Source organism: Rhinolophus sinicus, chromosome 3 (genome assembly GCF_057876585.1).
Source record: "Rhinolophus sinicus isolate RSI-liver-muscle chromosome 3, RSI-T2T, whole genome shotgun sequence".
Classification (NCBI taxonomy): Eukaryota; Metazoa; Chordata; class Mammalia; order Chiroptera; family Rhinolophidae; genus Rhinolophus; species Rhinolophus sinicus.
The window spans coordinates 200,370,357-200,395,659 of NC_142503.1; the positions used below are offsets into that span (position 1 = coordinate 200,370,357).

General features: G+C 61.3%; 2 protein-coding genes across 7 annotated transcripts; one reads left to right on the forward strand and one right to left on the reverse strand.

Annotated features, from left to right (window-relative positions):
* Nucleotides 1–7,734: 7,734 nt before the first annotated feature.
* On the reverse strand, nt 7,735–10,648 carry CKB (creatine kinase B). Its single transcript, XM_088797536.1, is given in 7 exon segments — nt 7,735–8,122; nt 8,202–8,391; nt 8,623–8,746; nt 9,439–9,610; nt 9,939–10,076; nt 10,079–10,297; nt 10,456–10,648. Coding segments are annotated over 7 exon segments (1,215 nt in total). The 3' UTR covers nt 7,735–7,943.
* Nucleotides 10,649–11,325: 677 nt separating this feature from the next.
* On the forward strand, nt 11,326–23,103 carry TRMT61A (tRNA methyltransferase 61A). 6 transcript variants are annotated; one of them, XM_019747235.2, is made up of 5 exons: nt 11,326–11,464; nt 12,416–12,567; nt 16,660–17,019; nt 19,543–19,809; nt 21,899–23,103. In XM_019747235.2, exons 2-5 carry the CDS (start codon nt 12,528–12,530, stop codon nt 22,162–22,164), a joined length of 933 nt encoding a protein of 310 aa, XP_019602794.1. In that variant the 5' UTR covers nt 11,326–11,464; nt 12,416–12,527; the 3' UTR covers nt 22,165–23,103. The 6 variants fall into 6 exon arrangements, with proteins under 6 accessions (XP_019602794.1, XP_019602796.1, XP_074182973.1 ...); XM_019747237.3 differs by having other exon boundaries at nt 19,597–19,809; nt 21,899–22,307; XM_074326872.2 differs by lacking the exons at nt 11,326–11,464; nt 12,416–12,567 and adding an exon at nt 15,938–16,296.
* The last annotated feature ends 2,200 nt before the right edge of the window (nt 23,104–25,303 follow it).

Below are 25,303 nucleotides of genomic sequence, written 5' to 3' on the forward strand. Positions count from 1 at the left end.
AGTGTCCCCAGAGGACAGGGAGAGGCAGCGAGCCTGGTGAGAGCGCCCTCCCCTCCCGCCAGCTTCCGCCTGTCTCCTGAAAGAGGCCTATCCCGGCCATCAGTTTAAAATCGTACCCAGCCCTCCTGCTCGCCCAGCTGTGCCCTCTCGGCCTGCTGCCTCTGACATCAGCAGCCAGTGTCGTTGACAAGCTTCTCTTGTCTCGTGTGTCTGTCCTCCCCATCCTTCCTAGAATGGGAGCCCCTTGGGACGAGGGTCTTTGTCTTTTTTTTTTCTGTATCCCAAGTACCTAGAATAGTGCCTGGTCCATAGTACAAAATAAGTATTCAAGTAATAATAATAATAATAATAAAGCATGGGCAAGAGAGATCTAGAAAGCACAGGGCAGCTTTAGGCTTCAGTGAAAACTGTTAAAACACATTTTTTGCGGGAAACGAGTAAACTCGTCATATCGCCTCTAGTTAGAACCGGCAAAAATTTTGCAAAGTAAATAAATAGAGACCTCTTTTTAAACTAAAACACTGAAAGTTTCATAGAAAAATATCAAATAGATTGAAAGATATGAATATTTTACGGAAAGTCTAATTTTGGCGAGAAAATGTCAAAAAAGCCCCGCGTTACGACGCGATTTGGCGGGACAGTGCCCGCTTACAAAGTGTTAACAGGTCCCACTGGTCTCCCGCAGCCCTGAGCCCTTCCTGCTTTACAGCCAGGGCTCCCAGGTGGTCTCCCTGGCGGTCCGTGTGCTCCTGCTCTCACCAGCTGCCTGCACTGCCAGTGCCCATATTGTGTCGTTCAGCTCAGCTGGGGTAGACGTGCAAGTCCCCAGGCGAGTGCTGTGGAAGGACGGGAGTGGCTCCTCCCTCGGACGACGTTGGCCGTCAGGGGTTGAAACACCTGGCTCAGGGCCTTAATCTGTGCCCCGTGCCACAGTCAGTGTAGTTTGGATTTCAGTCTGTTAAAAGAATAGCTCCTGGGGGTTGGCAGCAGAGAGAGCTGGTGTACAGTCAGGTCAGAGAGGCGTGTGGGTGTGGGCAGGCACGCTCGCCTCTGCATGCTGTGTCGTGGGCACCAAACCGAAGGTGAGATCTGCTTCGTGGCACTTGCACGCATGCACCACCTCCCGCCACACGCAAGGCAGGCAGCTGGTGGGCAAGGGTCACCTCTGCTCGCCAAGAGGACCTGAAGGCAGGAGAACGGGGCCACACCGTGCACTTTGGTCACTGCTGGCTTTGGTTTTGTGGCCTAGTTGATGTGTTTGGGGCTTTGCTGTTGTTTGTGTGGTGGACTGATTGGTTGGATTCTCAGGTTCTCATGTCTTTTTCCAGCTCCCTGAATATTCCTTCCTGTGGTTTCTAGCTGTGGTGAAATACCTTCTTACCCAGTGGGTTGATAAATAGGGGCCCGCTTGGGGTGTCCCTGAGAAGAGACAACTGGTCGCACGTGGCCCCCCCAGCCTGTGCCTCTTGGGCTCCTGCCCCTGCTCTCTCCCCGTCCCGCCCACTTGTCCCACCTCTGCTCGCTATTTTAAGTGGCGTTCTAGAACTCGTCCCTCAGGCGGGAGGGGAGTCACTGCTGCTGGTTGGAAAATTCTGCTGGGGCACCGCGTGTCAGGGTGCTTGCACCCCACACCCAGGGAGCTGGGGGAGAGTTCTGGCTGGTTCTGCATTTTCCTCAAGCCGGTGGTGTCTCCTACTCTTGGGAGCTTTAACTAGCCAACACTCAGCTCCTTGAAGATAAAATTGTGTTCTCTCACTGAATTTTGCTTCTCCGAGTCCTTTCCAGGTGTTTCAGGAGAAGACGGGTTTGTTACTATGTGCTTTCGTCCACATGCGCACTTCGTGCGGGTTAGGACAGGGCAGCGGTGCTGAGCTGTGGGGACCCAGAGATAAACCAGGTGGTGAGACCTTGTCTTCCAGGAGCTCGTTCTCACAGGCAGAGAGAGACAGACGCGGTCGTGAAAACTGGTATGGCCAGTGCTGCACGAAGGAATGCCGGTCTGGGTGGGGGAGGCAGGTACGGTGACAGGTACAGCCTGGAGCACCCCCGCGTCTGCTCAGTGGGAGAGGAAGGAGCAGCACATGCAAGGCTGGGGGGGGGAGGGGCAGGCTCTGTCTTGTCGCCGTCCCAGTAAACTGTGTCTCACACAATGCACCTCTGTTCTGTTAAGGGGACTTCAGCCCAACACTTCCTTCGGGGATGACCTGGCAGGCTTCAGGGTAGAGTTCTGCTGCCATCAGACCAAAACAGACCGCACTGCACTGAGAAGCCAGGCCCTGGGGACCAGAGAGGAAGCAGGCTGGTGGGGGCACCTGGCAAGCTGGCTCCTTCCGGAGTGAGGTCTGCACTGACTTGCGTCCCTCGTCCCCCGGGAGGGAGCAGCAGCAGGCGTGGGTAGGTGTGAGGCATTCTCAGAGCAGGCGTGATTTGCATGGGAATACGCTGGGAAGTAGCATATGCAGTCCTGTTCATTAGTATGGCTCCAGGACTCCCTTGGTCGAGCGTCCCCTGAGAGCCGTTTCCCGACACCGGGAGCTGTGCCGCTCCGCCAGCCCCTAGCCCCCTGGACGCTCTGGGTGCTGTTGGGGCCACTTCCTCCTCTGCTCGTGTCCTCGGGCCAGCCTCCACTGCTGCCCCAGTCCCTGCCCCTGGGTCGTCCCCGTGAGCTCTGAGCTCAGGAGGACATTGGTGGGCTTGTCCCGTGACTCTTGGCCTGTCCATCGTGGGTGGGAGTCCTTTAGCCAGGAAGGCCGTGTCGTGCACCTTTGTCTTGGTGGCATGACGTGTGCGGGCACACACATCATGCTGGGCTGCATTTCCTTGTGTTGTGTCATTCGTAAACTGAACCAAAACGCTGGGACTGGCCTGAGCAAGAAAGTCGTGATCCTCTGTGGGCTCAGAAAGCAGGAGGAGGAGGCAGGGACTCTGGGCTCCCTGCTCCGGCACCTCCTCTCCGAGACACACGAGACACACGCCTGTCAAGCGCAGCGTCAACTGTTTCAAGTATGGATGATTATGTAACACTGTATTGTTTCTTTCTGAAAGTGTTTCATTTGAAGTGCAACCTCGTGTGGGTCAGAAGTATTGACAAAACAAGACTTCATTTTAGTGAAAATTTAATAGAGGTTTTGGGGTTTTTGTTTTTGTTTTCTTGATAAGTGTGTATTTCCGGAATGATCTGGGCATGTGTTAACACAGACCACGTGTTCTGGCAAAGGGAGCAGCCCAGTGGGGTGGGGTGGGCTGAACGGGAGAAGACCCAAAGCCTGTGTTCTCAGACATCGTAACAATACAGTTGTGTGACGGGAGAGTGACACAGGGTAACTGCCAAGGAGAACGATGGGGGAGGGCTGAAGTCCTTCCCGGAAGGAGGGCTGGGGCAGCCAGGGAGGTCTTCCCTGGGGCTTTGGGCAGAGGTAGCCCTGGGCTTTGGGTGGGCAGGGCAGAGAGCAGACATGCAGAAGGGAGCCCCCGGTTAGACCGACTGGCAAAGGAAAAGCCTGGAGGTACTGGTGCCACTGCCATCAGTGTCGGGTCTGCGAGTGCCAGCCTGAGCGCACATTGGCATGGCGGGGCCCCAGACTGTTTCTGGAGCCACTGTCTCAGTTCTAATTAACTTCCTGGACAAATTCACCTCCTAGCCTGGCAGGACCCGGAGCAGACCAGCCAGCACCTGGCTGGGTCCCAACTTGCCGAGGGTTAGTAGATGACGGAGCAGGGTCCCAGCCCCGGTCCTCATGGCCAGGTCAGGAGTGGTGCTGGCTGTCACCAGGTTGCACGCCTGCCAGGCTTGGGTAGCCCTTGTCCTCACACCCCAAGATGGCCGCTGCAGCGTGTTACCCTGTGGTTACGGCCGCGTAGGGGCCTCCTGGAAGCGTGCTGCTCTGGCTGGCAGCTGCACGGCAGGCTCAGAACCAGGGCTTTGTTACGAAAGTGGAGGGAAAATGGCTGCTGGCACACGAGCAGCCGTGTGCACAGAGATTAGAGATTCAGCAGAAACTGGAGGAGCTGGAAAGAGTACTTTTAGCTTTTCTGGGTCTTAATGTTAATTAAGTCAAGCCTTAAATTTTGACAAGCCCCCAATTCGGAAGGCTGTGAAAGTCAGGGCTTCTGACAAGCAGACGCCTTCACTTCTCTGTCGTCAGCAAAACAGGCCCAGTTCTAGAAAGGCAGGTTGGGGAGGAAGGTGGGAAGACTCCCAACCTGGGAATGGGTCCTGCAGAGGGCCTCCCAGGCACCCTTTGAAAAACTACGGTTTTTGTCATCCACGTCACAGGTAAAAAGCCTCACTTCTCCCAAGCTAACTGCTGTCCCCTGCTTGGTGGCAACCTTGCACCCAGAAAGCTGACTTCTTGCCATCAAAAGATTATTTCCCTTTGTTACCTGTGGAAAAGGAAATGGACTCCAATCCCGTGTGGGCATAGTGGGCACCCCCCCAGGTGCTGGAGGAGGCGCTCCAAATAGAAAAGCAGGTCCTGCACACTCGAGGGCTAGAATGTTCTGGAACGTCATAGAGCAGTGCAAAGAGCTCTCGACTTGGACACGGGTGGCCTCACTGGTCACCCGACTCATCCTCTCCTCTCTGAGCCTCAGTTCCCCAGCCCAGGGGTGGTGATCCATCCCAGCAGAGCAAGTGAGGAGCTGTGACAGTGACATCCTGCTGCCTCGGTGGCCTCCCACGAACTGACACATTAGAGCATTTTTTAAAGAACACTTTAAAAAAGAATTTGGTTCAGCTTATACAAGTAATAAATACATGTTCACTGTAGAAAATTTGAAAGCTAAAGTTTAAAGGAGGAAGTCACATGTTACCCCCGCACACGCAGCTCACTGCTGTTCCCCGGGGTTTTTCCGTCCATGTTCTGTGTGGGATCTCAGAGTACAGGCTGTTTGGTAACCTGGTTTGACACTTCAGCTTTTTTAAGTGTGTCGGCGTCTCACTGACTTCTGACACTTGGTGGCTGCATGTCGTGTCACTGAGAGAGGCAGCCTGGCTTGTTAGTGGACCCTTCATATTGGTAGTCCTGGCAGTTCTCCCCTGTTCTAAGCAATGTGTCTCTTAATTATTTCTGCAGGGCAGTGTTTCTCAAAGGAGCACGGATGCAATTTTGGTCCCCAGGGGGTATTTGGCAATGTCTGGAGACATTTTCCATGTCACGTGGTGGGGGGGGGAATACTGCTGGCATCTAGAAGTTGGGGGCCAGAGATGCTGCTAAGCGCCCAGCAGTGCCCAGGGATGGGGCCCCCGCAGAATGGTCCTGCCGGTCAGTGGGCTCATTTCCCCGCCAGTGGTGGCGGTAGCAGTGGCAGGTTTGAATGCTGTCTGTACTCCACCCAAGACAGTGAATGAATAAAACGTTGTGTTCCCTTAATAGCGTGTGGTAGGGCGTTTCTTAGACATCCCACGTTTGGCCGTGATTTCAGGGAAAATTAAACTCACCCCGTTTGAATCTCTGGAATCCAGAGGGAAGGGGGTCGTGGGGGGCACTGGTCAAAGGGCCCGTGGACTGCTGAGCTGAGGCCTTGTCCCAGAAAGTTTCAGTGCAACAAGATGAAATGAGAAATCAGCGAGACAGAGGGAAACGGTTGGGTAGGAAAACAGGTGGCCCAGGAGAGCAGCCTTGGTGTAGAGTCAGGTGTAGCTCTGAGTCCGCCCTACAGGCCCCTGGGAGCTGGGTGGAGGAGGAGAAAGGTGGGGCTCAGGCCTCAGGGCTGGGAGGAAGTCCTGAGTCAGGCCCTGCCACTCCACCTGCCTTCCTGGGTGACGTGCCGTGCCGAGAGGCCTGCACAGGGCGAGTCCAGGTGTCAGCTCATTTGACGTGCCCCTGGAGCGCCCCGCCTGATAGTGGAGATGGTGAAACATGCCCTCTGAAACATTCTGTCAAAAAGCAATGTGCTGTGCATACCTCGGGGTGGGTGGGGACAGTCACTCTTCCTGAGCGTATGCCCCCCAGCCAGGCTCTGCCCAAGCAGAGGTGAGGGGCTGAGCACACAGGAGGGCCTTCTGCTGGAGGGGGCAGACAGAGCTGGCCAGGTCCCCGAGGCCACGTGCTGCCAATGCTGCTCCCTGGGCACAGCAGTGGCTCTGGTACTGGTGACACAGCAAGGCCGGGCAGCTCCTGAACTGGCCGGGGAGAGCTTCCCACTGCTCCTGCTGCCTCCTGCGGGTGGGCACTGCCCTAAGCCTCCCCTCTGCAGGGCAAGGCCTTTCCCAGGGGGCGTGCTTGGCACAGTCCTTTGTCCCCAGAGTCATCAGACTTGACAGTCTGCAAAGCACCGTGTGGCCTAGTCCAGCCCTCACTGGCCGGAGATGTACACTGAAGCCAAGAAAAAGGGGGCCCTGTGTGATGTGTGCCTCTGGGCTGGCCCTTCATGGCAAAAGGGTGGGCCCAGAGCTGGCCCCAGCTCCCAGGCTGGTCAGCCCAGGGCCCAAAGGATGGGTGCGGAGATCCCCACCCCCAGCCTTGTGCACCAGGGGGCCAGCCCAGCTCGGACACCGCCTACATGGGCCCCTCAGACCGAACCTGGCCACCGAGACAGATGCCAGGACGCACCTCCTACTCTACTGCTGCCCCCCCCACACACACACACACACACATCTGCTGGTCCTGAGCCCCAGGGCCTGGTTGACATGCCACCGGGTACTGGCACACGAGAGCCCACAACCTTTAGTCGGGAAGACTGCCCAGCCCAGAACATGGTGGATGCAGAGGCCATGCCCGGCGTCTCCCGGTTGTGGGGTAACCTCAGCAGGGAGGGTAAGGCCAGCCTGCCCAAACTGGAGAAGTTGGGGCGCCCGGACCCTGGCGATGGAGTGGCCGGGCAGAGACGGCCTTGGCCAGCAGGTGGCAGCACAGACTCCGCAAAGCGGTGGAGCTGGAGAAGGGAGACAGCCCAGCCCTGGCCAGCTCACAAGGCCCCTCCTCTGCTCCCCAGTCCCGGCCCATTCCGTCAGAGGGCCCACCCATGGTGGGGCCCCATCAGGGGCAGCAGCAGCTGGGGAGTGGCTGGAAAGGGAAACAGACCAAGGAGAACAGCCCCAAACCCCCTCCTGGCCGGGGACCCTATCGAGGGGGCCCACCATGGAGGCCAAGAGGCCAGGGCACCTGAGGGTCCTGTAGGGAAGTCCGCAGGGAGGGAGCCTTGTGGGAAGGGACTGGAGGGCTGGGCCTAGGGGCCAGGGGGGTCCGTTCAGCTGGAGTGAAGGTTGGGAGGGAGAGGAGAGATTTAGCAGATAGAATAGGTGTTGGGAAGGGGAGGCAGGGAGAGGCTGCCAGGATGACTGGAGTTGGATCAGCGTTGTGGGGGAGGTGTTGGGGGGTGTAGAGGAACAACCGAAAGGTATCCAGTTTCTGGGCTCCTGCCCCCCCCCGCCCCCTCCCCACAGGGTCCACACCTCCCCCACTCTGCAAGATGGGGCTGAGCAGTGCCAGGCTCCACCCCCCAGGCCCCAATGCCCTTAGATGCTCAGGTCGAGGCTCTGCCACTCTGGAGCTCCTCCTTCTCCTTGCCCCTCCCCCCAGCCCCCCTCACCCCCCAGGCCTACAGGGACACCAAGCAGACAGGCTAGCCAAGAGGGGTTCTCCGAATAGGACTGGGTGGGCACAGCAGGGTGACCGCCTCCTGGATACTGTCCCATCTGACAGAAAGTGAAGCGGAAGGGGCAGACCCAGAACTCGGGCCCCCATGGCCTGGCTGCCCTTGGAAAGGGGAGGCGGCATTCAGAGACTCGGGGCAGGCCAAAACCCTAGTTTATTTCGACATCAGCATATCTTAGCCATCACAAAAATAAACTCTACCAAGGGCGACAGAGGAAGTCTCTACAGCGAGGCTAAGGGCTCAGCCGCCAGGCGGCGAGCACCAGGGGTGCATGGTGGGCACTGCCCGGGCAATAAGTTAGGAAGCAGCAGGGCTGGTGGCGGTGACAGGTGCGGGCTGGGGCTTCACTTCTGGGCGGGCACCAGGTCATCGATGGCCTGGCCCTGCTCCAGCCGCTGTTCCATCTCGATGAGCAGTTTCACGCCGTCCACCACCATCTGCACCAGCTCCACCTCCGAGAAGCCCAGGCGGTCTGCGTTGGAGACGTCAAAGACCCCACCCACAGCAGCCGTGTCCACACCACCTGGGGAGGCAGCCAGGTCAGCAGGGCTGGGGTGGGAGCCCCAGGGGAGACAGCTGCCAGCAGCCCCTGCCCCACTCACCTGTGCCTCGCTTCTGAAGGCGCAGCCGCTTGAGCACCTCCGCGAACTTCTCGTGCTTGCCCAGGTGGGGCAGCTTGATGTGCACACCTGCCCGCAGCCCTGTGCCCAGGTTGGACGGGCAGGTGAGGATGTAGCCCAGGTGAGGGTTCCACATGAACTCGTAGTTCTTAGACTTGAAGAGTGTTTCAATCTGGAGGTGGAGAAGGTGTGAGAGGGAAGGCCTGTGAGATGCCCCTCCCCCCAAGGGACCAGCTGGGACCCAGAAGCCCCAGGTGGGAGCCTGAGGTGACTGAGGCTCGGACTCCCCAGGGAGACTGACAGGGCACCCACATCCCTGCCTGAGCTGTGGGGCCTGGCCCTGCCCCCTCCCTGGCACTGAACCCCCACTCATGCCAGCCCCTATTGGGGCGGCAGGCCTGACCTGGGTGAGGCCATTGCAGAAGCGGGTGAACACCTCCTTCATGTTGCCCCCCTTCTGCATGGAGATGACCCGAAGGTGGTCCTCCTCGTTGATCCACACCAGGAAGGTCTTCCTGTCATTGTGCCTGGGGGAGGGCCACAGTCAAGGCTCCTCCCTGGACTGTGATCTCAAGGCACATCCAGGAAAACTCCAGCGGGCCGCCAGACCGAGGAACTTCCCAAATCCCTCAGGTGCGCCTTCCAGCTACACCCAGAACCCCAGCTCCGTTCACACAGGACACCTCAGAAAGGGTTCAAAAAGCCCTGAGCTGTCCCCATCCTGCCAGTCACGTGCCCTGGGGCCAGGTCCCAACCTAGGAGGTAAGGGGCGGGGGAGCCAGGACAGCCCCCCCAGGGGAAAGCGCTGTATCTGGGCGCTGAAGCCCGCCCTACCCGGACAGTGGGGACAGGAGGCTGTAAGCCCTCCCCCAACCTCCACCGGGAAGCGTCTGCGTCACCCAGCACCTGGCAGATCCTCAGAGGAAGGGGGAAGCAGGCGGGTGAGAAAGAAAACAAGAAGCTCCAGCTCCCAAGAGGGAGTGGAGGAGAGACGCCAACACGACCTGTCCCCCACCTCTAAGATCCCGAGGCTGAGGCCTCCATCAGCCGGGTCCCTCCACGCACCTGCGCGGTCAACGTCACCTGCGAGGAGGCCTGGGCGGCACCAAACCGGTCCCAGGAGCGCGGCCTCTCCCTCCTCCCTCTCAGCCTGGGCGAGGGCAGGACGCAGAGGAAGAGGTGTGGGAGCCGCGGGAGGGGGAGGGGAGTGGTCACGCACCAGATGCCGCGGGCGTCCGGCCAGTCGCGGGCCATGCCCGAGGCCAGCAGCAGGGGCGACACGGGCTTGTCGAAGAGGAAGTGGTCGTCGATTAGCTGCTGCTGCTCCGCGTCTGTCATGCTCTTGAGCGCGTAGTACCTGCCGGCCAGGTCGCCATCCAGGCTCGACAGCGCTGCGGAGGGGCGCGCTCAGGGGACAAGCCGCGGGCCCTGGCCCCACCCCCACCCGGGCAGCACGGGCCCGCCACCTCCCCACGCGCGCCCAGCCCTGTGGGAGCCCAGTCCATGCGGTCCGGCGGCGGTCGGAGGAGGTGACTCAGGCGGGCGGCCCTCGCCGGACCCCAGCCCGGCCGCAGTCGGTGCGGGACTGGGCCTCGGTCTCTCGGGAAACCGGACCGCGCGCGCAGATAAGAACTCGGCGGTGGCTCGGGTGACTGGTAAACAAGCTGGGGCGGGGCCGGGGACGCGGAGGCGGCCGAGCCGGGGCGGGCAGACCCCTACCTTCCACCGCGAGCTTCTCGATGGCGCGGCGTTCCCCGCGGCTGCAGTGCGGAGGGAGGCAGAAGCCGCGGATGCTGCGGCCCGTGCGCACCCGCGAGCTCAGCACGTAGTTGGGGTCCAGATCGTCTCCGCCCTGCAGGCCGAGCGGGGGTGAGCGCCGAGACCCCACTCCCAGCCCGCCCCGCCACCCGGGCCACCCCGCACCTGCAGGTTGTCGGGGTTGAGGTCGGTCTTGTGCTCATCGCCCGGTTTGTAGCCGCCGTGACGGTCCTCGATGATGGGGTCAAAGAGCTCCTTGAACACCTCGTACGATTCCTCGTCGCCCGCCACGCAGCCCACGGTCATGATATACGGGTGGCCTGGGGGGCGAGGAAGGGGACAGTGACGTCACCGCCAGGCCTGAGCAAGCAGCCGAGGACCCTGTGGCTGCGCGGGAACTCTGGCCCGAGAGGGGTTCTGGAGGGCGCTGGACTTTAGCCCCGGGAGTATCCTGACCCCGGGACGGGGGTGCGCGTACCCGGGTTGTCCACTCCGGTCTGGATGATGTCGTCCAGCGTGAAGCCGCTCGGCGTGCTCTTGGCGCGCAGCTCAGCGTACATCTCGGGGGTCAGCACTTTGGCCATGTGGTTGTTGTGGCTGCTGAGGTCGGGGAACTCGTCCTCCGCCGGGAAGCGCAGCTTCAGCGTGTTGTGGCTGTTGGAGAAGGGCATGGCGGCGGCGGCGGCGGGCGGCGGGCTGTGGGGAGACGCGGCATCAGCGGGGACCCGGCGCACCCGGCCTCCCCCGGACCTGCAAACCACTCAGGACCCCGCAGCCCTGGCCCCCAGTCAACCTGGGATGCGGCCAAGGTCAGCGGGGTCCGCAGCGCAGGCAGAGGGCGCCGGCACCACCAAGGACCGCAGACCCGCCAGCGCGCGCGCTCGCGGCTGCCTGCCCGTGCGCGTCCGGAGCGCACGATGCCCCAGGGTCCCTCTGTGTGCATCGCCGCTGCCCCGGCGCCCAGCACGGCCATCCCCAGCCCTCGGGCCCACTCACCAGGCGTCCGGGCGTAGGGGGAGCGCTCGGTCCTTAAGCAACTCCGGGCGCGGCGCTGGCAAACAGCGGCCGCTCGCCGCTCCCGTGGCTCTTAAGGGACGCAACGCGGGCCGCCCATTGGCCGCTATTTATAGCCCATTCATTCCATTGGCCTGCACTGCGGGGAGGTGCCGCTGCTTTGTCCTCCGCCCGCAGCTCCAGACCACCCCCCAAGGCCGCCCACCCTGTGTGTCTCCTCGCTGGGACCCCAGCACAACCCGCCCGCCCCGCCCGGCGCCTGCCCAGGACCCCAAAGCCGGAACCTCAGACCCTTGGACGTCCTGGAATTGCCCCCCACACCGCGGGAAACTGAGGCAGGAGAGCCACCCGGCACTTGAGGACGCCCGGGCTTGTCTGCATCCCGCCACTGTCTTCCTTTGCCAGTCCCCGCGGTGGCGCGGCGGCGGCGGCAGCGAGAGGCCGGGCCAGAGAGGCTCGGGCTTCTGCAGCAGGTACTGCCCCCGCCCCGCCCCGCCCGGTCTGAGCTGGTTCTGAGCCGCCGACCGTTCTCAAGGTGCCCGCTTGCATCTCCCGGGTGATCTTGGTGCAGAGCGAAGGCGCACCGGAGGCGCAGTCTGGCTGCGGCCCAGCCCAGCGGCACCTGCGCTGCCTTGACCTTGGGCAAGTACTCAGGCTCTGGGGGATCTGAGCCAGCGACCCCGAACCCTGCGCCTCCTGGTAGATGCAGGAACACTGTAACCCTGAGAGGCCGCTGGGGAGTACACAGTCTCTCAGTCTCCAGACCCCAGCCCTAGGCCCTCTCTGCTGGGGACAGGTTCAGTCTCACCACCCCACCCCCAAAGGCAGTCCCCAGAGGTTGGCAAAGATGAAACACAAGCAATAAGTATATGTGAGATTAGGAAAAAAAAGAACTCACTATAAATCAAAATCAGGCAAATTAAAACAACAATGTCTCTACATTCTATTACCCCCAACACACTCAGATTGGCAAAAATGTAAGATTGACAGCAGCCAGTGTTGGCTATGGGTTGGAATGTGGGGAGACAGGCGTTCACACACTGCTTGCAACTGTGAATTGCTACATCCTTTTTGGGAAGTAATCTGGCAGGATTTATTAAAATTAAAAATGTTCACACTCCTTGACCCAGCAATCCCACTTCTAGGAATCCAGCCGATAGAAAGGACAGTCATTTCTCTTTGCAGATAGGCCAAGAGTTGTGTGGTGGGAGAAACAAACACAAACCAACCTGGATATAACTCACCCATCATTTGGGGAGTAGCCAACGGGTAGAGAGGCATGTCTGTGGTGTGGAAAAGCATACAGCTATTAAAAAGAGTGCATTGGAGCTTCTGTAGCTAATGCCCATCATATGTTGCTTCGTGAGTAAAGCCAGAAAGGGGGAACCCCTTATCTACGTGTATATTTCACAAAATCTTCCCAGGCCTGCATGGTGAGCTCTGTTGGAAGCAAGGTGAACATGGGCTGCTGCTGAGGGAAGACTGGCCCTGAGTGAGCAGCCAAGTGCACAGAACACCAGCAGGAGATGGGAGGAGATGGGCGCGGCTGGGGCAGGGCAGAGCCAGGAATTCCAAGGTATGTGGGGAGTGGGCGCTGAAGAGAGACCCAGAGGACCGGCACATTCAGTGACCTCTGCCTGTGTGCTCATCAAAGGGTGCGGAGTCTCCCCAGCTGTCCCTGGCTGTCCTTGTGGTGACCAGAAGGGACGCCTGCTTCTTCCCCAGCTCACCTTGGCATGCTTTGACCTATTCCCAGTCAGCATTTTGAGTTTTGTGGTGTTTTATTTTTTCTTCTTTTTTTTTTTAGACCCACAAAACAAACCATTGTAAAAAGGCCAATGGTCTGGCTGGCCAGACAGCAGGTGTCCCTTAAGCCTGGAATTCCTGTACTCTGTGTCCCTTTGCAGCCCCTTCCCCCAATTTTACAAATATCTGCAGCTACCCTCCCCACCGCCCCACTCCCGAAGGCCTAATGGGCTCAAGTTTCTGTTTCTAGAAACCAGAGCTGCTGCTGCTGCTGCTGCTGGAGGCTGACTTGGCTTTCAGACCCTGAAGGGGGGTGCACTCAGGGCTTCCTCTTTGTCTTCAGCCTCTGCAATTTCTCAGAAGGCCATCCACCTTCCCCGCCCCTCAGGCTGGCCGAGGACCTGAGCACTTTGTGGGGTGGAAGGAGGACTCCCATTCCTCGCTCCCTCTACAAGCGAGGTCCACACTGGAGAGGAGGTCCATTGGCTTGCGGCGGCCTTGCCCAGGGTCAGGCCCTGGGGACACTCCTGCCTAGGGCTCCTGCAATCCTCAGCCTTCTGAGATGGGTCCCCATTGTTTTGTCCCCATTTTGCAGATAAGCAAAGGGACAATCAGAAGGTGGGTGACAGAGGGGTCAGGTCAGAGATACTGCAATCACTCAATGATTCCAGAGTGACTGGCCCTGTGCTAACGTCACCCAAGGACCACCCTGGGGACCCCAGGCAGGCCAAACCTGGGTGGGCCTCAGACTGACAGTGCAGGGTGGTCAGCAGCTGTGATGGGGGAAGGGGAGGGAGAGTGAGGCCTTCAGACCCAAATGACAAGGTGAGGCCCCCAACAAGGCAGGGGCTACTTGGGAGACTGGTTGGTCCCAGAGCGGCAGCAAGGGTTGGGGGCTGGAAGGGGCCAGCCTCCACCACAGCCAGAACTGCCCCTGGCTGACCTGGCTCTCATCTGTGGACCCTCCACTTTCCTCAGGGCGCACCAAGGTCAGTCTGGTGGAATCCAGGCAAAAGCTGGGTGACGTCACCTGGCCAGTTTATGGTCCATGTTCCTCAGATGTAATGTATCATGACTGGTTATACATTAACCACCTGGCCTCTGAAGAGCCTCAAAGGAGTGGCTGGCCTTTCATCCACAGATCAGCACCCCTCACCCCCGTCAGCCGGGGGTGCAGGGCAGGCAGAGGTGGGCCAGGCTCAGGGCAGGGCACTGGAGGCCTTAGTCATCATCAGCCTCTGTGTCTGAGTGCAGCCAGGTAGGCATTGTTCCTCCTGGTGCCCTGGCCCTAAGCTCTGCAGAATCCAGAGGGGAAGTTAGCTGGGAACAGCAGAGGAGCAGGGCTTCCTTGGGGTCTCAGAGCATAGGCTGGGCTGGGCAGAGAGGAGGGGACCTCGGTCACCTGATCCCTGCTAGGGATGTGGGCGGAGAAGCCTCCCCTGTGGGCATCCTTAGCTTCTCCCTTTCCTCCAGGGTCTCCTTCCTGCCTGTTCCCCCCCTTTTCAAACCTTCCATTGTTTCTCTGCAGCTAGGTTTACTGGCTTTAAATCCCAGTGCCACTTTGGTCTCATTGGCTGTGTGACCTTAGACAAGTTACTTAACCTCCCTGAGTCTTAGTTTCCCCATCTGTAAAGTGGTCCCTCCCTCACAGGATTGTGGGGAGGATTCAGTGCAGTGACACTTAGCTGGGCTTACATAGCGTCAATTCTCATTGGAGGAGTCCCGGTATACAGACTCTGCCCTTGGCCTGGAGGAGGCCAGTGCTTGAGGACTCAGACCGAGGGCTGGGGCAGGCTCAGATGGAACAGAAGGGCAGCTCTGGGAGGCTGTGGAGGAGGGGCACTTGGAGGAGCTGGTCAGCCAGTCACGGACAAAGAAGCAAGTGGGAAGTCAGGACCACAGGAAACCACCACCAAGTCATCGAGTCTTAATTTAGGCTTAGTAGGCGTCCAGCCTCAGCTCTACACCACAGCTGAGTGGATGGCGAAAGAGGAACCACCAGGAGAAGTGGAAAATTGAGATCTCAGGGGAGCAATTAGGGAGTGATTCAGGCGGTGCATCACCAAGGGGGTGAAGCAGAGTCACTGGGAAGAGAGGCTGGTGAGCCATGGGTGGGGCTGGGTTGTCTCAGTGTTAGAGCAGGAGGCAGGGAAGCCATGATGCAGCCACACAGGGACATGAACCCAGAGAGTGGGAAGCCACCAACAGCCCCTCACCTTCTTATCCCCGGAGCTCCCAGACCCACGCCCAGCCAGGGTAGGGGCATGGAAGGGCTGAAGCCAGGCACCCGGGTTTCCACCATGGACCCAGAGGGGCCCATGACAAGGGTCACAGACATCCTGGTGCATCCTGGAAGAGTTCAGAGAGCCCCACAGGCTGGCAGCGCTGGGGAAGGGGCCGGCTCTGCGGGGGCCTAGCCACTCCCATTTGAGCAGGCTGGAGCAGCCTGAGAGGTGTCCTAGCAGGGTTACTGCTGCCAAGCCCTGGGTTAGGGCCCAGGCTACAGGGGAGCTGAGTGGGCTGGGCACATCTATCACTCTGCAGGCCCAAAGGCTAAGCCCGCGTTGCAGGGAGCGGAGTGCTGGAGGCAGACAGTCCCTGTCCCCTGCCCCCCATCCCTCTCACACACTCCCCACAGAGGAACCTGCTCTGAATCAGCCCTGTTGAGCAATAACAGAGCTGCTGCTTCCCTTTTCTGCCCCGTCCCCAGTCCCCTGCTCAGGCCACTGGCCCTGTCCTGAGCCATTTCATCCAGCTCTCATTGCACCCTGGGTCCCAGGAGGGGACACAGGACCCCCTCCCTCGTGTAAGCGGCTTCTGCACTGCAGAGAATGTGCCCCTGCGGGGGAGGCAGACCAGGGAGGGCAGGGCCAGGGCGGAAGGCCGCTTCTGCAGACCCTGCCAGACCCCCATCTCCTGTACGTCGGCTGATCCCAGCTAAACCCTCTGATAGGTGATTCCATTTTCTGGAATGCACCCTGGGGCCCAGTCAGGGGTGTTCCCAGAGCGATCTGCAGTGACAAAGCGCCCACAGCAAAGTGTCCTCACGGGACTGGGCAGCTAGCCGTGGGCGGGCGGGCCTGGGACTCCAGGGCTGTCGGGGCCCAGCCCTGGGCGCAGCCCGCGCGGCCTACTGCTGGGGCGGTGGGACTCCCAGCTCGTCTTTGCACGGGCGTGTGCGCGCACAGGAACGCGCATCCGGGAGGAAGCTGACCCGGGGGCGCGCCCCGCGATCCCGCGAGGGACGGCAGGGCACCGTGACGTCATCGGCGGGCGCCGGGCCCGAGGAGCCGGAAGTGGTGTGGCCGCTGTCGCGGTGCCACGTGCGGAGCCTCCCGCCGCAGGAGTCGACACAGTGTCGCTGGTGAGACTCTGCGGGGCCACGTGACAGTGCGCGGGCGGGGGTCTCCCTGGCGAGCCCTGCGCGTCCCTCCAGCCTCCGTGGGCCGCCCCCGGCGGGTGCCCGCCGCGCCGGCCCTCCCTCCCCGTTCTGCCCGGAAGCCCGCCTTCGGGGAGATTGAGGAGAGGTGGGTTTTGCCCAGTCGAGCCTGGAAACGAGGTGAGCGTTGGCTGCTTCCCGTTGGCCGCCGCTCTCATCTCACACTTGGAGAATGGGAGCCGAGCTTTTGGGGACGGGTGATGAGAGGCTCAGGTCCTGACGTTGTGGGAATCCTCGGGCCCATTCTCTGCCGTTGCTTGGCCTCAGTCTGTCCATCCGTGATTGGGCTGAGGGCTTCTGTCTCATGACCGAGACCAACAAGGGCTTCAAATGTCAGGCTAGGGTGCAGCCTTGTGCTGTCCTGGTGCACAGTGCCAGGGCCTGAGCCATTCACGCCACCCCCAGGCTCAGGGTCTGGGCATTACCACGCACGCCCGGCCTCCTGGAGCCCTATGTGCTCATGCCCCCACACACCTCTTCCAGGTTCCTGGCACCTGCCAGACTGCAGTACCATGAGCTTTGTGGCTTATGAGGAGCTGATCAAAGAGGGTGACACAGCCATCTTGTCACTGGGTCATGGTGCTATGGTGGCAGTGCGCGTGCAGCGTGGGGCACAGACCCAGACCCGGCACGGTGTCCTGCGGCACTCAGTGGACCTCATCGGCCGCCCCTTCGGCTCCAAGGTGACCTGCGGCCGAGGTGGCTGGGTGTACGTGCTGCACCCCACGCCTGAGCTCTGGACGCTGAACCTGCCGCACCGCACCCAGATCCTCTACTCCACGGACATCGCGCTGCTCACTATGATGCTGGAGCTTCGGCCCGGCGCCGTGGTCTGTGAGTCTGGTGAGTTCTTTGCTTCTACCTCTGAGAAACCGATGCAAACCCAATGTGTAGACAACCCCCAGCATGCCCTTTCTGAGGACAGGCATGGCCACTCCACCTGTTTTAACAGAATCTTTCTGGGGCACTGACTGCAGAGAGTAAGGGCAGAGCAGGGGAGCTGCTGGTGCTGCAATCTGAGTGAGAGGTGACAGGACTGGACCAAGGATAACCCCCCGGGAGGTGGTGGCCTGTGAGGGTCCTGCCTACCACGGTGGGCGGGGCCAGAGTGCTGCTTGTTGCTGACCGAGGTGCTGACAGAAGGGCAGAGGGTGCCTGGCAGAGCAGTCCCTGACTGCTGCAAGTGGGAGCCCCAGCCCCAGGACCGAGAGGTGCCCCTTCCTGGAGGGTGTCCAGGGCTGTGCCGAGGTGTTTGTGGTATGTGGGGAGCCTACCTCATGCACATCCCCAGCCAGCGCATTGTCACTGAGCCCAGGACCTGGGGTGCAGCTAGAAGAGCCTGAGGCCAGCTGTTCTTGGGCCCTCACACACACAGACACACCCAGAGGTACCAGGACTGCCTTGGGGTGGAGATTGAACCATGCAGCCTGGCAGAAAACATGCCAGAGGTGCCTGGACCCCACCAGCTGGAGTTGGGCTCACGAAGTCTCCCCAGCACCACTGCTGTCGCTCTCTGAGGGCTTCAGTCCATCCTGTGGCTCTCTGGGTCTTGGTTTCTCCATGTGGACAATTGGATGGTCCCTGTTGCCCAGCCAAACTCTTTGAATGGGAAGATTCAGATTCAGACTCTAGGCTCTGGGTCAGAGTGGATGGGGCTGGGCAGAGGCCAAGTACTCAGCACGAGGGCAGCTAGGGTGCCAGTGGCAGGTTGACAGCAGAACTCAGAGCCAGCACCATCCCTTGCCGCTCCCTGTACACCTTCGGCCAGGGCCTCACTCCCCTATGGTGAGAGAGCTCGGTCAGTGGGCATGCTTCTAAGCTGCTCTGACGTGCCGGCTTCCCTTCTGGGAACTGCGGGTATAGCTGTGCACAAGAAAGAGCAGGTTTCTGCTTGTCAGAGGGGTACAGATAGTAAGCCAGCCCAGTGTGACCATTTCAGTGGGTTGAATGCTGAAAGCTTGTAAGACAGGGCTTCATGTTTGAGGGGGACTCCGAGAGGGATCCCTCTAGTTAGGGTGGTTAGGGAAGACCTCTCGGCAGAGGGGCCATTGAGTTGAAAATGATGAGAAGGAGGTACCTACCAAGAGCCGAGAGAGAGTGTCACCCCAAGGGAGGTCATGCAGGGGCCCTGAGTGAGGGACAGCACAGCACAGAGGCTGGCATGGCAGGAGCAGGAAATGAGGTCGGAGGAGACGGGGCGCAACTTGGAGCGTCATTAGTTGCCTGACTCCACCCTGCACGGAAAGGGGTGTTCTGCTGCTTGTGCAGAGCAGAGTCAGCCTGGTCCAACGGGGAGTGTTGAGACAGGACTAAAGGTGGCCAGTCTGGTGGCTTTTGCAGAGCCAGCCAGGAGGGAGGGGCCCAGCTGGGTGCGGCAGGCTGGTGGGGACGAGACAAGGAGTGGCTCCTGGAGAGACGTGGACGGGTGGCAGGAGTTCCTGGCGGATGCGCCGTGGGTGGGAGTGGGCAGAGTCAAGGGGCCTCGTGCTGTCTGCTGAGCAGTGGTGTAGTTGACGGGGGTGGGAAGGCTGGGCAGGGAGAGGACTTGGCGTTGCATCAGGTGCAGCTTTGCGGTTATTAATGCTGAGCACTGTTTGGGTGCTGAGGGGAGGTGGCGAGTGTCCACTGGACACTAGCTGGAGTCTGGAGTGGAGGGACATGGCCCTGGGGAGTTGTCATCAAGTAGGTGGCACCTGCAAGTCGGGCTGGATGGGGGCCGCTGCAGGCTAGGAGGCCAAGCAGAGGGGTACCCGGGAGGAAGCTGAGGAATGGCTCTTGTGGTTGGTGGGAAATGGGGGGACACTGACATGGCGGGGAGAGGGGCTCTGTGCTGAGGTGGTGTCAAGATCCCGGAAGTGCAGCAAGGCGAGGGCAGAGCCGCACCCCTTGTGGCAGGAGGAGATTGGGGGCAGAGATTGACTAACCTGAGTGGGCTGGGAACTCGGGGAGCTGGGGCCCAGGCACCGCGTGGAAGGCAGTGGGACAGACCCAGGCTGCTCTGTCCACTCTGCCCCTTTCAGAACCCCATCTCTAGGTCTCTGCAGCCATGTTTGTTCCCACATGGGCACTGGGTGGGGCAGCCACGCACCCACCTGGACCCACAGCAGACATCTGGGATCAATCCCAGCTCGCCTACCCCCGAGCTGGAGGTCAGAGGTCAGAGGTCAGCCCCTGACCCCAGTGGTTCCCTGGACGAGCCTCAGGACCCACACCCACGGCAGCCAGCACTGGCAGGCAGCTAACAAGTGAGGCCTACTGGTAGCCTGGGCTCGCTGACCTCGTGAGCCCCGTGGGTCTCTCCGGGTGAGGACGGGCTGTTCCCTGGGTGGCCCCAGCAGTCCACCTGATACTCGTCCTGTCCCCCAGGCACTGGCAGCGGCTCCGTGTCCCACGCCATCATCCGCACCATTGCGCCCACAGGCCACCTGCACACAGTGGAGTTCCACCAGCAGCGGGCGGAGAAGGCGCGGGAGGAGTTCCAGGAGCACGGTGTGGGCCGCTGGGTGACTGTGCGCAACCAGGACGTGTGCCACAGCGGCTTCGGCGTGAGCCACGTGGCAGACGCCGTCTTCCTGGACATCCCGTCCCCTTGGGAGGCCGTGGGCCACGCCTGGGATGCCCTCAAGGTTGAAGGTGCATCTGGGGTTCTGGGAGGGGTGTGTCCTGGGGGCCGAGCTCTGCCCACCCCCCTCGACTCTGGGTCATCTGACCCAGAGGTCAGAACCGTCCAGGCCACACAGCAGCTGGGCCCCAACCCTCAGCCCTGTTAACCTGGGGTAGGGGTGAGTCAGGCTGGCCCGGGAGCCACGGAGAGGTCACCCAGTAGAGGTTGAGGGTTGGAAGAGTCAGATGGGTGAGAATGGGGCTCCATCTGGGTGCCTGCATGGAGGTGGAGGTAGAGGTGAGAGATGTCTGAGGCCCCTGGGGACTGTGGCAGCCCCGCCTGAGTGAGCGGTGGGACCTGCACCACTGGTGAGCCTGAGGTTAGAGGTCAACCCCTGACCCCAGCAGTTCCCTGCAGAGTCTCCCTTCCCCCAAGCCAGGAGGCAGGCGAGCTGGTCCCTTTTAGGGAAGACGCTGGTGTGGAGGCGGGAAGTGGGCTGCAAGCCAGGGAAGTGCTGTTGAGGCCCTGGGTTTTGCCCTTTTCTGGAGAAGGAGCAATCGGGCCCCAGGCCCCTTCCCTCCTCCCAGCTGAGCCTGTGTGAAGGGGGCGGGCAGGCCCTGTACCCTGGGGGAAGGGCTGTCCCTTGAAAGACAGATGCCAGGCCGTTCCCACAGCAGGGCAGAGGCTAGAGGGACCCCGCCAGCTGGCTCAGGCTTGGCCCTGGGCTCCTGGGTCCCTGGTCTTGGCCAAGGTGGCCTGGGGCTGGGGGAAGGGGCAGCCCTGGCTCCCCTCATCTCCACCCCCACCAGCTTCACCCTGGACCCCCCCACACTCGCTCTAGGGCCACTGGCGGTTCCAGGCCCCGGTCCCAGGGAGACTGGAGCCAGCTGCCCAGCCTTGGCCGAGCCCAGGCAGTCACACTCCTCGGCCTCCCTCTTGCTGCTGAGACTCCTTGCTGGTAGCTGGCCCAGGGAGCCACGCCATCTGTTCTCGCATCCCTGTGCCCTCTAAGCCCCTCCCCTGGGCTATTTCCCTGGATCTGTTTCTTCTGGGCCCAGAGGCTCTCAACTCACTCATGGGCCTGCCTGCTGTGAGACTGGCCACTTCCCCACCCCATCTCCAGACCTCAGGCTGGCCAGCAAGCTCGGGCCTTGCCTAGTGGGGCCTCAGTTTCCCTGGCAGTGTACACAGGGACAGAGTTCCCTCTTGGGAGTGACACTAGACCCTCTCTGGGTTGGCCTCAAGCTGCACATGTCTCCTCCAAGCCCAGACCTTCCTGCAGCCCTGATGGGGACCTGTGTCCCCAGGTATTGTTGAGGTGACCAGGCCTCACGGAGAGTAGAGGACTTGCCAGGGCCACACCCCTTTCCCTGCCCTGGCTTTCCTGTGCCCTCCCTGCCAGGATTGGGGCCTAGGCTGGCGCTGGGCCAGGCTGAGGGGCATTGCAGGCAGCTCCCAGTGGGAGGTGGTAGGAAGGGGCTGTCAGCTCCCGCCCCCACCTCATCATCCTCAGCCTTCCAGTTCCCAGGAGCTGGTGACAGCCTCTAATTTCCTGTGATGGCTGTCCCCCACCCATACCCCCCGACCCCCAGAGCCCCCTTCTCCACCCCGCCCCGGCCCTGTGCTGCGCTATGTGGTTAGAGCTATCTGGTTACGCCTGTCTGGTTAGGGCTGTCTGGTTAGATCTGTGTAATGAGAGCTGTGTGATTAGGGCTGTGTGGTTAGAGCTGTCTAGTTAGAGCTGTGTGGTTTGGGCTGCCTGGTTAGGGCTGTCTAGTTAGAGCTGTTCTGTGCCCAGCGTGCTGGCAGCTGCAATACCAAGGCTCCACCTAACCCCTGACCCAGCCTTTGCCCTGGCCCCTGACCTCAGCTCTCTATGGTCCAAGCACAGGGCCAGCCTCAGACCCCAGGTGAAGCTCCAGACATCTACCCTCCTCACTCACAGTGGGGTTTCTTTACCGGCACCTGCTCCTGGAGGGGCTGGGGGTGGCTGGGGGTGGCATTGCCTCTGCGCTGCCGTTCCAGCCATAGACACCAGGCAGAGGAGGCTGCCAGGCAGACAGGAGGGCTGTGAGGTCCTGCAGCGCCCACCCTCTGACGCTGGTCCTGCCCCCACAGGTGGGCGCTTCTGCTCCTTCTCACCCTGCATAGAGCAAGTGCAGCGCACATGCCAGGCGCTGGCAGCCAGAGGCTTCTCGGAGCTCAGCACCCTGGAGGCGCTGCCCCAGGTGTACAACGTACGCACTGTCAGCCTGCCTGCACCGGACCTGGGAGCCGGCCCCGGCCCCGGCCCCGATGCCTGCCCCTTCCGCAGTGGCACACCCATGAAGGAGGCCGTGGGCCACACTGGCTACCTGACCTTTGCTACCAAGAGCCCGGCCTAGTGCGCGGCCCGCTGGGAGTGCTGGAGGCCCCGGCAGGAAGGCGCCGTATATGGTCACAGATGCCTGCTGGGCCTGTGTTTAGACAGATGGTGGGGTGGAGCTGGGGGCCTCCTGGGTGGCCAAAAGGGGACCGTCAACACCAGGCCTCGTTCCCAGGAGGGAGGCCTCCACCCGTCCCACTGTGCTCTGTGTCCCAATCCTGCTGTTGCTCACCGCCACACGGAGTTTCCACTGCCATAGGCTCTTCTGAATGCTGAGGCCCAGGTCTCACCCCTTCCCAGGTGGCCCCAAACAGGGAGGGAGGTGGGGAGGCAGAGACTCAGGGAGCAGGGCTGGGGCTCAGGGCCGTGGATTGCGGGCCTGCCTGTCGGAAGCCCAGCCCTGCTCTGGTCTCTGCCCACCCTCCTCAGGGCCTTCCCACGGATAGGGAGAGGCAGTCCTGCTGTGGGCCCAGCCTGACCCCACCCCCTTGGGTGCTGCACCCCCCCTGCCGCTGGAGGTGCAGCCCTGTGTGGCCGCCTCCTTTTCCCACCCCTGGGAAGTGCCTTCGGCTGTGTCAGTAAGTGAGAACACACAGCATCCCTCAGGAGCTGGAGCAGGAGGGTGACATGCTTCGAGTGACCCAGCCAGTCCCTGTTGGGGCCCCAGCTGTTCAACCCCAGCTTCACAGGAGCTCCTGCCCCTCGCAGGAGCCCTGGGGTTGTCAGGGGAGGTGCATGTGGACGGAGGGCAGGACACCAGGGCTGGGGGCACATGGCACCTGCCCTGGCCTCCAGCTCTGTGCTATGTGGCTGGTGTCCCTGCCTCCCACTGTGCACAAAGGGCCTGGGTGGCTCCCTTGACCTCCCCTTTCCCACGTTGGAGCAAGAGCCCCAGGGTACTGTGCTGGCACGGAGCCCCCGACCATGTCTGGCGGAGAAATAAACACTCTTGCCCCCATGTGCTTACTGGACTCTCTGTTGGCCCCGGAGGCCAGAGTCCCCTTCCCCACACCAGTGTCCTGGCTGGACCTCCCCCTGCAGCCCTCCTGGCCCCTGCTCCTTTTCCCTGTCCAACAGCAGGCCCCACGGGGCTCTAGACTCCAAGACAAAAGCCTGGGATGAAGTGGACAAAGGCGAGTGTGGCCATCCCCACCCGACTGCAGAAAGGCCACTTGTCCCTGGGGAGAGTGGGGGAGGAGAGAGAGTCCATGTGTCCACATGTGTGTCCATGCACGTGTGCGCATGGGTATGTGCGTGTGTCTGTACATGTGTATGTGTGCATGTGTGTACGTATGTGTGTATGGGTGTGTGTTCCTGTGTGTGTGTGCATGTGTGTGTGTGCGCGCGTCCCAGAGCTCTGTGCCCTCCCCCACAACCCCACCTGCCCTCATATTCACACTGCAGGGCCTTGAAGCCTCATGCTCCCTGAAGGGCCCAAAACTCAAGAACCCTTGAGACCTGCCATCCCTGCTTGAGGCCACCCCCCAGGTTTTGTGGGTCCTTGGAGGGATGCCAACGAGGTGGGCCTATGGGAGGACCCCTGGGTGGCCTCTCCTCCATGTCCTCCTGTGCAGCCTCCTGGCAAGACCTGTGTCCCCTCAGGGTCCTGACCTCTGACCAAATGCCCCGCCTGGGGGTGGGAGGAGGGACGAGAGCCTTGCCCTGGCCTTGGGGAAACGCCGGTGGGGTGTCTGATACTCACATGCTGGGCCCAGACCATGGCCTGCGCTTGGGTCTGTGTGAGCTGGAGGGCAGTGGCAGAGCCCAGCCCAGGATAGATGACCAGGGTGGGGGGCCCCCAGGTTAGAGGCCAGGGACCAGGATTGCTGTCCCTGATGACAGTGCACCTGGCACAGAGCTGCTCTGGCGTTTGGGCGGCCCCGTAGGCCCTGGGCATCCACCCCACCCCACGTGGCCATCCAGGCCCAGGTCAGCTCTGGGCCAGCAGTGACTTCCTGTGCATCTTTCAAGGCCCGTCTCACATGTGTCTTCTCCATGCTTCCCCCAGCGCCCGGCAGGAGCGTCCTGCTCTATGTCCTCTGCTCCCCCACGTGATCACCCCTCAGAGCTGTCCCCAGCCTGCGAGCCCCTGCAGGCAGAAAAGCAGGAGCCCAGCGGTGCCCCAATTCTGCAGATGGGGAGCCTGATGCTCAGGGAGGCAGGGTCAGGGCCCAGGGTGAGTGAATGACCAATCCCCTGGTCAGTGATGGTCACCTCCTTGAGTCAGCAGCCTGGGGCTGGTCACAGGGCAAGGATTCACCCGGAAACCCCCATCCGAGCCCCAGACACTCACCTCTGGCACTCAGTTTTCCCTTGGAAATTCCTGCACCCTGCCCGGCTGCCCCGCCACACCCCTGCTGAACAAGATGGGGCACCTCCAAGCCCTCCGTGGCCCCCACTCCCGCATCAGCCCCAGAAGGCCTAGAGACCAACTGCCTCAGACCCTGGCTCCCCAGCTCCTAGGGCCCCAGGCAGGATCCCACCCGAGGGCCAGACTGAGAGGCTCCCCAGGAAGTGCCCCAGGGGCCTTGCCCTCCTTGTGAGCTGCTTCTGGCCTCACTGTGATCGACTTGCTGGTCTGTCCTCCCAGTGCCACCTGCACACCTGACTCCAGGCTGAGGGTGGGCGGGCTGCAAGGGGCCCAGGCCCAGAAGACCCTGCCTCTCCTACCCATCCCATCCCACTGCACAGGTGGGGGGACAGGCCCAGAGGAGATGTGACTCCGGGCCCCAGGCCTCTTGCCTGTGCCCACCCAATGAGACCCCACATCACATACTCTGCCATCCTGCGTGGGCCCTAGGCTGTGAGCACAGAGGCCACAGGGGAGAGATTTCCCCTGTAGCCGGAGCAGGTGCAGGACAGGTGACAACCATGCAGGACCTGGAAGGGTTACAGGAAATTGGAGGATGAACAGGAGGCCTTCACAGGCAGAATGGACAGGACCGGGCAGGAGACTCTCCAGCAGTCCCTGTAACCATCCTCCTAGACTGACAACCGCCTGCCCTGTTTGCACAGGCCGGTCACCCAAGCCCGTCCCCCACTCTGCCCAGGCTCTGTGAGACTCACATGCCAGCCTGGGGATGTCCCTGCCTCCTGGCGGGGCCTGGGTGGAGAGGGTCCCAGGCTGCCCTTGCTCCCAATTCCCCCAGGTGGGAGCA

Excerpts from the sequence above, each read along its gene's own strand:
- TRMT61A (XM_019747235.2), top strand. The coding sequence starts at position 12,528 with ATGGGCGCGGCTGGGGCAGGGCAGAGCCAGGAATTCCAAG. Across the intron at positions 12,568-16,659 it reads GCAGAGCCAGGAATTCCAAG|GTTCCTGGCACCTGCCAGAC; the intron begins GTATGTGGGGAG and ends CACCTCTTCCAG. Across the intron at positions 17,020-19,542 it reads CGCCGTGGTCTGTGAGTCTG|GCACTGGCAGCGGCTCCGTG; the intron begins GTGAGTTCTTTG and ends CCTGTCCCCCAG.